General features: G+C 44.3%; 1 protein-coding gene across 1 annotated transcript in view; it reads left to right on the top strand.

Moving 5' to 3' along the window:
* Positions 1-15,963, top strand: part of LOC134347293 (uncharacterized) — a 44,385-nt gene that overhangs the window by 17,155 nt on the left and 11,267 nt on the right. Inside the window, exon 3 of the mRNA XM_063049693.1 lies at positions 11,363-11,524. Coding sequence (XP_062905763.1) covers positions 11,363-11,524 — 162 coding nt within the window. The remainder of the gene's footprint in view (positions 1-11,362; positions 11,525-15,963) is intronic.

Raw genomic sequence — 15,963 nt, 5'->3', positions numbered from 1 at the left:
AAGGGATAAAGAAGGCAACATGTGCCTGGAGGCGTAGGAGGTTGGGGAGGTCCTAAATGAATACTTTGCTTCAGTATTCACAAGTGAAAAGGACCTTGATCAGGGTGAGGTCGAAATAGAACAGGTCTGTCTGCTGGACAATGTGGAGATGAAGGAAGAAGAAGTGTTGGATCTTCTTAAAAATATCAAGATTGATAAGTCCCCAGGGCTGGATGTGATATACCCCAGGTTGCTGTGGGAACTGAGAGAAGAGATCGCTGGAGCAGTAGCTATGATCTTTGAATCCTCTTTGGTTGCAAGGGAGGTGCTGGAGGATTGGAGAATGGCAAAAAGGTAATAGGGAGAATCCTGGGAACTATAGACCAGTGAGTCTTATGTCGGTGGTCTGCAAGCTATCGGAAAGGATTCTTAAGGATAGGATCTATGAGCATTTGGAGAAGTACTGTTGACTCAAGGATAGTCAACATGGATTTGTGAAGGGAAAGTTGTGCCTCACGAACCTAATTGAGTTTTTTGAAGAGGTAACAAAAGAAATTGATGACGGTAGGACAGTAGATGTTGTGTACATGGATTTTAGCGAGGCATTTGACAAGGTCCCGCACTAGACACTCATCCAGAAAGTCATGAGGCATGGGATCAGTGGAACCTTGGCTGTTTGGATTAAAAAAAATTGGCTTACAGGAAGAAAGCAGGGGGTAGTAGTGGAAAGAAAGTATTCTGCCTGGAGGTCGGTGACTAGTGGAGTGCCGCAAGGATCTGTCCTGGGACCCCTGCTCTTTGTGATTTTTATAAATGACCTGGATGAAGAGGTGGAAGGATGGGTGAGTAAGTTTGCGGACAACACAAAGATTGGAGGAGTTGTGGATGGAGCTGTAGGTTGTCAAATGTTACAAGAGGATATAGACAGGATGCAGAGTTGGGCAGAAAAGTGGCAGATGGAGCTCAATCCAGATAAGTGTGAAGTGATGCATTTTGGAAGGACAAGCCAGAAGGCTGAGTACAGGGTTAATTATCTGTTACTTAAGAGTGGACAAACAGAGGGACCTTGGGGTTCAAATCCACTCATCCCTCAAGGTCGCTGCACAGGTTGATAGGATAGTTAAGAAGGCCTATGGGATGCTAGGCTACATTAATAGGGGCATTGAGTTCAAAAGTAGAGAGGTCCTGTTGCAACTCTACAAATCTCTGGTGAGACCACACTTAGAGTACTGTCTTCAGTTCTGGTCACCTCATTATAGGAAGGATGTGGAAGCTATGGAGAGGGTGCAGAGGAGATTTACCAGGATGTTACCTGGATTGGAAAACAAGTCTTATGAGGCAAGGTTAGCAGAGCTGGGACTTTTCTCTTTGGTGCGTAGAAGGATGAGAGGGGACTTAATAGAGGTCTACAAAATTATGAGAGGCATAGATAGGGTGAATAGCCAGTACCTGTTTCCCAGGGCATGAACAGCAAACACCAGAAGGCATATGTACAAAGTTAAGAGAGGGAAGTTTAGGGGAGACATCAGGGCTAAGTTCTTTTACATAGAGGGTTGTGGGTGCCTGTAATGACTTACCAGGGATCGTGGAGACGGATAGAATATTAGGGGTATTTAAGATCCTCTTGGACAGGCACAAGGATGAAAGAAAAATAGAGGGTTATGGGGTAGTCTGGGTTTCGTACGTTTTTTTTAAGGAATATATGGGTCGGCACAACATCAAGGTCCGAAGGGCCTGTACCGTGCTGTGGTATTCTAGTGTCTAGTGTCTAGTTCCATTCAGGGGGCATGGTGGCTTGGCTGTTGTATAAATGGCACAGATGCTATTGCCCAGAAAGCAAGTCCCCTTACCTTTGAAATTACAGTAGCAGATCGTACTCGCCGGTTGGTCGATCTGACAATGGTGGAGGACCATGAAGTCTGACCTCCCCATTGGATGGCGTTTTCCAGCGGGATGAGTGTACCAACCATCAAAGCAGTGGCACCCACAGTCTCCAGTCACATCACTGGTGTAATTCTGGGCCTCACTAGTGTGAGTGTCATCAGAAAAGGCACAGACTGACCGTTGTTCACTGCTCAGTGGAATGGCCATTAGGGGAACCCCTATCTTCCCGTGGGGAGGAATCACTGCACACACCCAGCAGGCAGATGAGTTAGCTTTCCCAGCATAATTATAGCAAAGGGACAGGAAGGTGTATGGCTTGGTTACTACAACACAAGTGCTTAAGATTACAAGTATAGACGGTAATAGCTTAGTCATGAATGCACACGTTTGATGTGTCCTAGATATGTCCATTTTGGAAGTCCTTGTAGTTTGACTGCCATCGGAGTGGTCAGTAACACTTGGTAGGGTCCTTTCCAGTGAGGCTCAAGCTTCTTTCTAAGATGGTTCTTTACGAGAATAAAGTCTCCTGGGCAAAATCGATGTTTATTTTCCATTTCCTCTCATTCCCTGTGGACTTCCTTCACTTGCGAATGCAAGTCGTGGAGAGGTTTGGATAGTGCCAGGATATACCCTATAATTTCAATCGACATTTGATTCAGGTCCATCTCAGGTAATTTTGTGGTCGGCAAGGCAGACTTACAAGGGGTTCTTAACGGTCTGCCATATACTATTTCGTCCGTCAACAGACCATGTTTGAAGTGATAATGAGTTCCCATCTGGAACAAGACTATCGGTAGCCCTTTGAGCCAATTTTTACCAGTTTCTTGTCCTAGTTTAGCCAGTTTGTTTTCCAGCATCCTATTAGCCCCTTAAATCAGGATGGTGGCCTGAGGTCTGTGGGGCAATGGAATGTCTGTTTAATACCCAGAGCCTGGCACCATTGGGTATTAATCTCAACCATAAAATCAGAGCCGTTGTCAGATACAACTTTCTTCAGTTCCTCAATCTGGGAATGATTTCTTTCAACAAAATACGCACCACGGTATCTGCTTTGTTATCTGCATTGGGATATGCTTCAATCCATCTACTAAAAGAATTAGAAGACAATACTTGTAATGGTGCATGCACGGTATTTCAATAAAATTGAGTTGGAGTTGGCAGAAAGGTTACCTTGGCAAAGGGGTATATCTCTTTGGGCATGGGGTGCCTTTTCCTGGATTGTGGTCTTGGCATATCAGACATCGTCAAGCAACATTCTCTACTGCTTTTCTCTGGGTCCGGGCTCCACTGTGATTCCAAATGTTGTCTTGCCATTCCCTCCTTGCCAGGTTGAGTATCGTTATGTACAAAATCTACAATATGGCCAGGTATAGTTTCAGGTACGCAGACCTGACGGGCAGGAGTAAGTCAGAGGTGTTCGGTCAGAGTAAAAACATCCAGCCGTTTCCCAGGAGGCTTTCTCTTTTCCAGAGGTGTCTCTCTGTAAAACACAAACATTTTCAGTTCCAGGCATACCCTTTGATTTGGAAGTGGGGGATTCAGTTTTTCCCTGGCAATTCATTATTTGGGGAACAATTAGTGCTCTGGTAAGGGCAGCTTGCTTCACAGCTGAATCATCTCTGTTGTTTCCACGATCAATCTCAGTCGTACCTTTAGTGTGTGCAGAGCATTTAACAATGGCCAATTGTGAAGGAAGACAGATGGCGGTTGTTGATGTAAATTTTATTAATGATGGGCCTACCAGAGGAGCTGACGTAACCTCCAGCTTTCCAAAGTTGTCTGAAGTCATGAGTGACTCCAAAGGCATATCTAGAGTCTGTAAAAATATTGGCCGATTTTCCAGTGGCTTGATGCATGCTGCAGGGAGTGCAAAGTGTTCAGTTTGCTACGCCAAGTGAGGAGAAAGAAAGGAAGCGGACTGCACGGTTTCTGTGTCGGAAACAATAGCATATCCTGCACGGTGCTGGCCTTGGTTGTCTATAAAGGAGCTCCCATCTACATAGAAGACTAAGTCCGGGTTAACGAGGGGGACATCAGTCATGTCAGGTTGGACTTCTGTCAATTGGTGATTTTATTGTTGTTCAGTCATGGGGTGGTGAATCTAGATGCTCAGGTGGGCATTCTGAAAAGGTGGCTGGCTGGGTTCATAGTAGAACGGGGGAGAAATGGAGAAGGGGGTTCTGCAGGGGAGGAACCTCATATCTAGTGCAGTGTAAACTGACAAGACCAAGGAATTTATGCATCTGAGTTGGCGTAGTGTATTAACAATGGGGGTTAATTAGCACAGGTCAAGAGCTGAATCTGGTACCTTCTGGCCTATTAAGATCTGTACTACATTGATGCCACACTTGATAACGAAACCTTTTAAAAACAAATTTTTTTTTCTGCCAAACTGAAACACTAGATTTTTTTTAAAAGTATAATGTAGTGTCATTATATTTGCTCAGAATTGGACAAAATCAAAAATCAACCTTTCCTCACAAGGAAAGGAAACAAATTAAAATATAGAAGATTGCTCCAGCCACCCAATGAAATGTTATGTACTAAAATTTAAATGAACCTTTTTCCCCTCAGGTGGCCTCTGTGGTTTGCTTTGAAAGACTGAACTATGACATTTCTTTCTGACAAGGCCACAGATTGTTAATACAACTACAATGATAAATAATGAACCTCTTTATCTGATTTACAGCTTTCCTAGAAATAACTTGTCTTTGTGAACTACTAATTAATTTTAAATGGCTTTCTGAAGCTTGAGTGGATTCTGGCCAGTTCATATTGTTGACCTCAACCCTGTCGCCACCTTGCAGGGCAGGGCTTGGAGGAGGAGAAGAACACAGCAGTGTGGGGACAGGTTCCCTGCTGCGTACAGCAGATCTCCCAATCGTGCAGAATAAACGGCATTAAAGCATTCTAGGAAATCATCAGGAATCTCACCTTTCCTGAGTTTACACTCTAAGACCTTAGTTAAATCTATGGAGAGGGCAGATCGTGGGACAAGGGGTCCAATATATTTTCAATCATCCGCGGTTCAGTTTGCCCGGTCGCAATTAACTGGTCGTAGTTGTGATTTTAGAGCCGAGTGGTGAATCGTGTCTGATCAGATGGTGTAAGGGCAGCCTTAGCCAGAGGGAACAAATCTTGGGAGTTAACGGAATAAATAGTCAGGACATTGCTTAGATAATTACAGAACCCTTGGGGGTCGATCTTTCTGTCGGGGCGGCATTCAATATACTACAGAGTTTGGAAGCGATCCAGGGTTTATGGATCTGCATAGCAGTGTCATGGTCCAGTCCGTGAAGTCCGCATTCCAGTTCACGGTCTGATCTGTCGATTCCTTATTCTGTGTTTTCCTGTTTTCCCTTGTTCCATTGGGTGCCTTAATTGAGGCACCTGATTCTTGTTTTGGGCTGGCACATATCACCTCTCAAACCAAGGATTCCCTGCTGGACTGTTCCCTTCACCTTCCTTCTGAATCTTCGCCTGCAACCTCGCCTGCTATCTTCGTCTGCCTTTTCGTCAGAATTCCCCATCAAGTTAATCCTCCGGAGAAAGACAGGAGCCTTGTTGTGTCAAGATAAGGAACAATCTATCACTGACTTTGGAGCTGTTTCTTTGTGTCCTCGTGTTTAGCGTTCTGTGTCTAGTAGAGTCCCGGCCCTATGTCCTGTTCCCAAGGAGGGGTCCTGGCTCTGTGTTCCGTATTTGAGTCCTGGCCCTACGTCCTGTTCCCAAGGAGGGGTCCTGACTCTGTGTGGAGCCCTGGCCCTAAGTCCTGTTCCCAAGGAGGAACCAAACCAAGGAGGCCGAGCCAAACCTAGTCCAAGAGCCACGTCCTGCCCAGGAATACCTCACCCAGCCCAGTGCTGGAGTTCCCTCGTCCTGTCCAGGAGTCTCTCGTCCAGTCCAAGCCACGTCCAAGAACCTCATTCAGTCCAAGTCAAGGCTTTGTGTTTTCGTCCTGTGCAGGAGTTCCACATCCAGTCCTGTAGCCACGAGTTGTCCTCACCTAGATCCGGGGTCCGAGCCCGAATCGAGACCAAGGTTCCGGGACCCTGTCCAGTCTCTGGCTCGGAATCCTAGCCCAGGCTCCTAGTTCCAAGTTCTTTGTCCTGGTCCCGCTTTTCTAGTCCAAGTCCTTGCCCAGGCCCTGTATCCTAGTCTCATCCAGGGCCTGTGTCCCTGTGCAACGTCATTTCTTCCTGACCCCCCTTGCATTCTTGATAACCCTTGTCCTGTTCCTAGTGCTTCAGTGTCTGTGTCTTGCATTTGGGTCCGCTCCCAACACCCCCTTATGACAAGTAGGTGCTTGTCCTGCCACTCCAGCTTGTGAGTTAGGAACAGTCCTCATGGGCAATTGATGCTCAGTCTGTATCGGTCCCGGTAAAACCAATGGCCCTTGTTCAGGGTTCCAGTCCGGGAGAAGTCCAGCCTGACTGCATGTGCAGGCAGAAACAGGGAACGGGCTTCCCAACCGTTCTGGAGGAACTTTAAGGTAAGGGGTGGGAAGTTCAAGGGGGATATTAGAGGAAGGTTTTTTACTCAGAGAGTGGTTGGTGCGTGCAATGCACTGCCTGAGTCAGTGGTGGAGGCAGATACACTAGTGAAGTTTAAGAGACTAATAGACAGGTATATGGAGGAATTTAAGTTGGGGGGTTATATGGGAGGCAGGGTTTGAGTGTCGGCACAACTTTGTGGGCCGAAGGGCCTGTAATGTCCTGTACTATTCTATGTAACCTCTATGTAACTGTATCGGTCGGTGGCGATGCAATGATTTTCGAGTTGGTGACTGGGTCAACAGAGCGAGAACCATATGGGTGTGGGGGACTTGACCGTGGTAGAACAGACACCAACGTAGCTGTGGATAGTACGGCGAGATTATTAGGTCGCCTTAGCCATTCTCAATCATCATCAGTATCGTCTGGGGAATCGGTCCATATGTCTGGATAGAGGTGGGTTACCCCAGAATTATTTTTATTTTCCATTTCCCTTTTCCCTTTATTCGTTTTTCCATGGTCAGTATAAGTACACAGGACTGGTCAGCAACTGTCAGCAGGCTGGATGGAGAGCGAGGTGTCTCCCAGTGGAGGCTGGTTGTAGGGGATTCGTAGCCCATTCTTTAATTAGAGCCTTCAGCATTTTGGGCATCGAGGGAGAGAGGAAGAGGAGAGCCATCCGCAGTACCACCGATGGTGCAGAAAGGACCTCAAGATGGCTGTGGCTCAAAAGAGGGGAGCCATGGAGTCATAAGTAGCTAGCCATCTGGACACAAGCTGGGGTCTGATCAGCCCTGGCTGGGTTACCTGGAGGAGGTTGTATGATGTTGAAAGACCCGAAACACCCGATGATTCCAGGAACATCACTGAAGATGTGTCCAGAAGCATCAACAGATGTATGTACACAGCAGTCTCTGAAACAACTTATTTCCCCGTCTCCTTTGTCTGTTTCTGTCCCTTATTCCATTCTTCACAAATCACTCTCAACTCTTGCTGACTGCTAGGATTGTCTCTTTTATCATGTACGCCGATCCTTCTTGGCTTAGTGTTATCGGTCTAACAATTTGACTTATGTCTGTCTTCTTTTATTTTTGCCTCTTGTCATCATAGCCAATCAGGCGACCCTACTCTTTCCCTGCCTTCCCTTTCCATATTCCCTGTTCCGCCTGCCGTATTAAATTGAAATCAAATGTACCTCCTGCAGGACAATTGTCTTTTCCCAAATGTTTAGACAATTGGAACGACATTTGTCTAAGTGCACACCCATCGTATTCCGGGGGACTTGAACCGCCCGTCTTGACTTACTATTCTGGGGGACTTGAACGGCCCATCCTCTTTATTCCCTTTGGTTCCCGTCAGTGGATTTTCCCCGCCAAAATGAGGGAACAAACAGAGTCGTCAGAGAGCAGAGAGGAACCACGGTTAAAGCTTACCTTGTGGGCCCATTCGTCTCTGATTCACCCCAACGGTCTGTTCGTCCACTTATTCAGTTTTGGCGAGGGGTCAACCACATATTGGGACCCTGCTCGCTGCTGTGCCAAGATCTGCCTCTCTACCAGAGGCCTTTAGGTTCAGACCCAGGGAATAATTGTCAAACACTGTTTACTTACAAGTACATACTGTTTATTAGCAAATCATCACATGTGTGCTGTGATACGGGTAGACAGAGCAGCTTTCTCAATCAAAAAAAACTTCTTTGTTCATAAATAATTCTCACAGCAGGACTTGTCAAGCTGCCAATAAGTCAGTTAGGTTTTAGCCCTTTTAATTCTGCATATAATTCCTCAATTGTACAAAGAGCTTCTCTCTAGGCCACTCTAGTGCTCTACTTTCCCTTTCCTTCCTGGCCCTCTGCTGAATTCTGAAATATTTCCAGTCTTGGGATTTACTCTTTTTTTTGCAACATTATAGCTCGTTTCCCCTTGCATGATTCAACCTGCCATCAGTGTGGTTGTATTCATACCTGTGTGAAAGTAAATGCTTGAACATGAATAGATTTTAAGCCTCATTTCTTTTCGCCATTGTTGTGTACACAGTATTCATGCCAGCTGTGCTTATTATGATATCCTCCGAATCCAACTAGCTAATTCTGGTCCATACTTGTTCCTCTAGTGTTGAAATTAATAAAAGAGAGCTCTCAGCCATCCTGCGGCCCTTTCAAAGGTTTCAGTCATTCTTACATTTTTGTTGCTACATCTTCAGCCTGAAAGAAGCCCAATAATTAATGACTAGCTGTTTTAATCTGTTAGACAGATTAGATTCATCTGATCATGTTTCCATGCTTTCAGTCACTAATCCTATTCTCATTCTTTAAAAGGTGTTACTTTCCCCAGCTAAACCCTCAGTGTAGGAAATCAGTTCTTTATCCTTTGGTTGTCAGGAGCAGCTGTAGCCTCAGTCCAAAGTTGTAAGGTATCGGTTTTAAAAGTCTTTTCAAGTTGATTTGTTTTATTCAACATTAGCTGCCATTAGTTTGTGGGTTTCGTATTTTACTCTGCAAGTTTAGTACAGCCAACCTGCATTGAACAATAATACAGGTTTGTGTGCCACTAAGTGGGAAAACATTTAGGCAATGCAGGAATAGGATTTGGGTTGAGCTCCTAAATGGCTGACAAGATTCAAGAACATGTATTATCAAAGAATGTACAAATTATACAACCTTGAGATCCTTTTGCCTTGTATCCCTTTCGTCAATCAACTTCCCAGCTCTTAGCTTCATCCATCCCCCTCCTGTCTTCTCCTATCATTTCGGATCTCCCCTCCCCCCCCCCACTTTCAAATCTCTTACTATCTTTGTTTTCCCGTTAGTCCTGATGAAGGGTCTCGACCTGAAACTTTAACTGTACTTCTTCCTATTGATGCTGCCTGACCTATGTGTTCCTCCAGCATTTTGTGTGTGTTGCTTGAACTTCCAGCGCCTGCAGATTTTCTCTTGTCAACCTTGAGATTTGCTTGCTTGCAGGGAGCCACAAAGAAAGAAACCCAAAAGATCTCAATTAAAAAAAATAAAAGAGCAGCACTTGATGCACAAGTGAAAGAGAAAAGGAGGGAAATATCATACGAACAACTGAAGCAAAGAGCATTGCAAACCAAAAATAAGTCCTCAGATCTGAACTCGTAGGCCCAAAACCTCACTTATCAGTACATCATATTAGCACAATATAGTCAGAATATTAGTGACAGACCAATAATAGGAACATTTCATTCTGCTTGAAAATGAATTTATTCAAAGGGATGTCAATTAAGAATTGAGGGGAAGTAAGGAGAGCAATTAAGTTTTACTCGAATGATTTCACTCCTCGTTGAAAGATACGGCAGAGGTGTAAATGATGAGGTAGCCTTCAACTATGCTTTACCGCGGTATGAGCCTTGATCAAGTCCATGCTCGCCTTTTTCTCATGGAAGTGAGGCATGAGATTAAGTACAGGACAATCATACAAGGTGAAATGTGTGAAACTTCTCCCAAAATGCCAGAGAAGGCCCAGTAACCTGTACTGAATCTGAAAACGTGTCAGCAAATCAGTCTTCAGCAGTGAATCTGATTTTTTTTAAAAATGTTAGATCTCAGTGGCTGTGAAAGCAGGTGACAGCTGCAGCAAGTCAGATCGTCCGCTCCCTGTACTATGGTGACCCGAGCTGCATAGAATACTCAAGTTCAGGTCTGATCGATATTTTATAAAGTTGTACATAACTTCCCTGTTCTTTTATTGAAGACTTGACTAAAATAAGCCAGTATCCCACATACTTAACTGTATCACCTATCTGTGCTGCCAAATTCAAGAATACTTCGACTTGCAAACCAATGTCCCTCTGTTTCTCAATACTCCTGAGGAACCTATCATTTATGTTGCTTGTCCTAGCCTTAGTAGTCTCAAAATGCATTAACTCTGATCAGGTTTGAAACTGCATCTGTCATCTCTCAGCCCATTTGAGCAACACATTGCTTACTCCCCACACTCTTAACAACTCCACTGACCTTTGTCATCTGCAGATTCACTGATTGTGTATTCACATTCAGATCATTCACATACATTACAATCAGTGGGCTCCCTAGCACTCATCGCTCTGTTGTAGGCATACAGTCACAAACAACATTCCGTTATCAGTCTGTCTCCCATTACCAAGCTAGTATTGGATCCAATTTGCCAACCTGTCCTGGATCCTACTGGCCCTAAAGCATTGGACCAGTCTTCCATTTTGGACCTTGTCAAAGTCCATGTAAACCAGTCTGTGGAGAAGCATGGGTCTGTTCCTCAGGGTAAGATTCACACTTGGGGAAAGGCCAATTTTGATGGTAGCACAATGGTAACTGATGGAGTAGAAGAAACACAAGAAAACACTGAGGAAATCTGGATGGCTAAAAGAAGGAATGAGGTTGTCCTAGCAGAAAAGGTGAAGGAGAATCTGAAGGGATTTTACAGATGCATTAAGACCGAAAGAATGGTAAGAGATAAAATTGGTTCTCTTGAAGATTTTATTAATTTTTATTTATTTATTGGGATATAGCATAAAATAGGCCCTTTTGGCCATTGGATCCACATTGCCCAGCAATTTCTCAGTTTTTAATCCTAGCCTAATCATGGGACAATTTACAAAGACCAATTAACCTTCCAACCAGAAATTTGGAGGAGCCTAGAGGGCTATTGTCCGGCTGTAGGTCGATAGGACGAGGCAGGATAATAGTGTGGTGGAGACTAGATGGGCTGAAGGGCCTGTTTCTGTCAAGCATTCTGGAACTATCTACTGCAGTCTTCAGAGATACACAGTTACTTCAAAAAAAAGTTGATGTTCTCTTTTTGTGCTGTAAGGTATTTGTATTTCACCACATCAGCAGAATTATTTTCTGTTTTAATTCCAAACAGCTAGGAGTAAGGAAGTAATTGGGACCATTGGTTCATGAGTTTTTCTGGATCCTGAACACCAAGGTGATCTCAGCAGGAGTGAAATTTTATGGACCTTCACTGGCAGCAACAAAAGCCCTGTTACTATTTTGGATTATGTTCCAGATAAATCTGTGGAGGAACCATATGAACAATTCAGATCCCATTTACAGTTTAACGCTTCTACTGGCTGTCTGCTGGTAGACAGGATAAAACCTGAGGATCAAGGTGTTTATAATTTTGATGTAGATGAGAGAAGAACAACTACAGTAGAATTGCTTCTCTTCTGTAAGTATTTATTTGTTTGTATATTTTGGAAGCACTGATGCTGGTGAATACTTTGCCCATTTACTCTAGAACGGTTCACATGGGGGTTTGTGATTGTTGCCTTCATTGCAAACGAAACTCATTTCTTCACCCATTGGAAAAAACACTAGTAAATGAATGCAGCTCTTTAATCATAGATTTGTACATCCCAGATACAAGCCCTTCAGCCCATCATATCTATGCCAATCTTTCTGTTGTTTACTCCAATCCCATCTGCCAGGTTACCGTTCAAGTCCAAGGGGGGAGAAAGGAAGTTTATCCAATCTTTCCTCATAACTGTATTCCTCCAATCCAGGAAACATCCTGTTGAATCTCATCTCCACTCTCTTGAGCTCAATCATGTCTTTCCTATAGTGTGGTGACCAGAAATTCAAGTGCCGCATAATCAGTGTTTTGTAAGTTTGCAAATTAACGTCGCAACTTTTGTACTCTGTTCCCTGACCTATGAAAGCAAGCATACCATTCAGCTTCTTCACCAAACCTAGTGATATATGTTCAACATTCAGGGAACTATAGACTTTGAGCCATTGGTCTCTGCGTTCATGAGCATTGCTGCCCAACTGTTTACTCACAAGTCTCCAGGGGCCAACCAAAAATATTGTCTTTTTTTAAATATATTTTTTATGATTGCAAGTCACTGCTGGACATTAATAATTTAAAGTTCTGCAGGTCTATCCCATCATGAGTTGCTCATTGGTGGAGAAACTGAAGGAGCTGGACTTGGTATGGACCGTGTTGCTCCAGGGGTGTCGGAGTTGATGCACGAAGGTGATGTGCAGTCTAACTGCAAGTGCTTATCGTAGTCGCTTTTCAATAGATATATACTTATTGATCATAGATAGACATAGACATAGATAGATAGACATACTTTATTGTTCCCAAGGGAAATTGGCTTTCATTACAGCAGCAGCAACCAAGAATAGAGCATAAATACAGCAATACAAAACCACAAACAATCAAACAACAATATGCAAACTATGCCAGATGGAAATAAGTCCAGGACCAGCCTATTGGCTCAGGGTGTCTGACCCTCCACGGGAGGAGCTGCAAAGCTCGATGGCCACAGGCAGGAACAACCTCCCACGATGCCCAGTGTTGCATCTCGGTGGAATATGGCCGGAGTCCAACAGCAAAAAGTTCAATATCCGGGCTACAAACACGTTCCTTGATTGTAATATGACCAGGATTGCACCATCTGTTGTTAACCAGAACAGCAAGCCCCCTTCCTTTATGCTTACCGCTCTCAGTGCACTTCCGGTCAGCTCGAACGGTCTGGAAGCCCTCCATGGAAACGCTTTGGTCGGGTATGTCCTCGTGCAGCCATGTTTCAGTAAAACACATAACACTACTCTCCCAAAGTGTTCTCTGATTCCTGGCTAGCACCGTCAACTCATCCGTTTTATGACCCAGAGATCTCATATTGCCCATAATGAGGGAGGGAAGACACGGCTTATAACTCTTCTTCTCCGTAAGTCTCTGTTGTCTCGACCCAGTCCTCTTTCCTCACCTTTTCGATCCCCCTCTGCATTCCCTGTGAGTTTTCCTCCAGATTTCAGCCGGGGTGTCCGCCGCTCTGTTCACTAAACCGGCTGGCATAAACGCAATCAGCTGGACCCTGGAATAAACAATGCGACCATATCATAGACAGAATTACAGTGTCACAGTAGCATTACAAGTGCACAGATGTACAATATTAGAGGAGAAGTTAGAAGAATAAATTTTTAAAAAAGTTACCTTAAACAGTCTAACACAAGGGGTCATCACTTCCCCGGCTACAGGTTGACTCATTATAGACCCTAATGCCCAAGGGTGAGAATGACCTCATATAGCGCTCTTTGGAGCAGCGCAGTTCTCTCAGTCCATTACTGAAAATGCTCCTCTGTTCAGCCAAGGTGGCATGCAGAGGGTGAGATACATTGTACAGAAATGCCAGGATTTTCCGTTTTCCTTTGGATCCTTTGTTCTGCCACAGCTTCTAATGTGTCCAGTTTGACTCCTATAACAGACCCAGCCTTTCTAATCAGTTTATTGGATCTGTTGGCATCACCCGTGTTGATGCCATTGCCCCAGCACACCACTGCGTAGAAAATTGTACTCTTGACAACAGACTGGTAGAACACGTGAAGGAGAGGCAGGTATACTCCAAAGGACCTCAGTCTCCTTAGAAAGTAAGGTGATTCTGGCCCTTGTCTACAGCCTCTGTTAATGCTTCATTCAAGTCTGGTGTCCAGGTGTATCCCCAGGTAATTGTAGGTCCCCACCACGTCCACGTCCTCACCATCAATAGTAACAGGGGGCAGAGCAGGCTTGGTCTTCTGAAAGTGCATCACCATCTCCTTTGAGCTGCAGATGATTCAGCCTGCATTATTCTATAAAGTCCACCACCAGTTTCCTTTATTTATCCTCCTGTCTTCCCTTTATACAGTCATTGCTGAGTCATCAGAGTATTTCTGCAGATGACGTGACTCAGTGTTTTATCTGAAGTCCGAGGTATACAGGGCAAACAGGAAGGGAGCCAATACAGTCCCCTGTGAGGCCCCAGTGCTGTTTATAGCCGTGTCTGACACACAGCTCTGAAGCCACACTAACTGGTCTGGCAGTCGGGTAGTCCATTATCCAATATACAATGGAAGTGCCAATCTGCATTGAATGGAGCTTTCCCCAGCAATGAGGGCTGTGTGGTAATACAGGAACATGAGAAATCAAAAAACATGATCTACACAGTGCTGCCTTGCTTATCAAAATGGTAGTGGCTCTGTTCAGTAATTAGATCACAACACCTTCGAGTCCAATGTGCTCCTGATCGAGGGCTGGTCTGACCATTGTCGTCTCCTACTTTAAATCGGCATTGAAACAAAGAACAAGACCAAAACACTGATATCCTGTCATGACCACAATCTTAATTCTGTCTCATGTACAATTAAGTTCCACTTTCCCCATGAATCAAATTTCCATAACTCTTGCCTGAAATTTCCCTCCTGCCTACCTCAGTATCAACCCTCCACTATCCCCCTACCCTTGTTCCCAATCCATGATGCTTCCACAACTGAAACTTCAACAATTCTGAACTGTACAACACCCCTGATTTTATATCACTTTCTCCATGGGTTAACAAGTATTGTCACAGCAACATGGAGGACGTACACTGTACATTCAAGTTCAATTGGCATTCAGTCATACATGAATACAGCCAAATGAAATGGTGTTACTCCAGGGACAATGTGCAAAACACAGCAACAACAGTCACACACAGCACAACGTACATTTAAGGTAGCAGTAAAATACAGTCACAAAGAGAAAAAAATACATAGTTGAAGTCTCTGAGTCCATGAATGTTGCAGTAGTCTAGTCGAACAGTATACTGCTCATCTCCTGCTGAGCGAACACTGGAGAGCAGCACCAACTCAGATGTCTCTCTCCTGGATGGCTGCAGACAGGTTTGAGGCCTAGTCCTTGCTATGATTGAGGGGGTACAGCACCCCCATCGTCCACTCCCAGTATTCATTAATAGACCTAGTAACCTGGCATCAGTTATCTTCATTGGGGAAAGCAAAGTTCTTATATTAAAGATATTTATATGTAAACTGCATTCCCAAAGAACCAACTCCAGTGTTAAAACTTTACCTCTGTCAGGCATATTATTGCATTAGTTTAATATCACAATTTAGTACGGAGAGAGTTGGCTGTCAGTGCTCAGACATGTGTTTATTCACCTGATATCAATGACAGAAAGGACTCTTTCTGAGAAGAAACTATTATTTCAATGAGTTAACTCTGACCCAGTTAAATTCCAGTTTAAAATGGCACTACTGAAGGTGAGCGACAACTTTCTGGCAATTTTCAAAGCCAGTAATATGACAAAATATTCCATTAATAAACAATTTTTGTGTGGAAAATTGTGGGATACAATCACCACAAACAATGAAGAGGTGAGCAAAGATGAGGCTGATCCGAGGGTCGAGGCATGCGGGTGAGAGACGGCATCGGAGTGTAGTTGATGCGTGTTCGAGATGAAGTCGGAGTTCTAGAGAGCAGAGAAAGCTTAGAGTGGAGTTGTTTCGGATCCCATCCATCTAAACTGGGAATGAGGTTGGATCTATCGAAGCACCAGGCCGATTTAGAAACGGCCAGCACGGGCCCAGCTGCTCCAGGCCTGGTGTCTGTGAGCTTGGTGCCAATTTGTCCCACTGTGTGATGAACTGAGACTAGGCCTATGGGCCTGTTCCGACTGCTCCGGGCTCTGGGTTTGTGGACTCAGTTTCATTCTGAATGCTGATGATGGCTTTTATTGTTTGTATAGTTTGTTTAGTTTTTCCTCTTTCTCTGCACATTGGGTGTTGGCTTTTTTTAAAATTGGGTTCTTTCACACTTCTTGTTTTTTGGCTGCCTGTAACCAGATG

The sequence above is a fragment of the Mobula hypostoma genome, chromosome 5 (genome assembly GCF_963921235.1).
Source record: "Mobula hypostoma chromosome 5, sMobHyp1.1, whole genome shotgun sequence".
Classification (NCBI taxonomy): Eukaryota; Metazoa; Chordata; class Chondrichthyes; order Myliobatiformes; family Myliobatidae; genus Mobula; species Mobula hypostoma.
The sequence above is the reverse complement of the archived record's forward strand: the minus strand, read 5'-3'. Positions and strand labels throughout refer to the sequence as shown.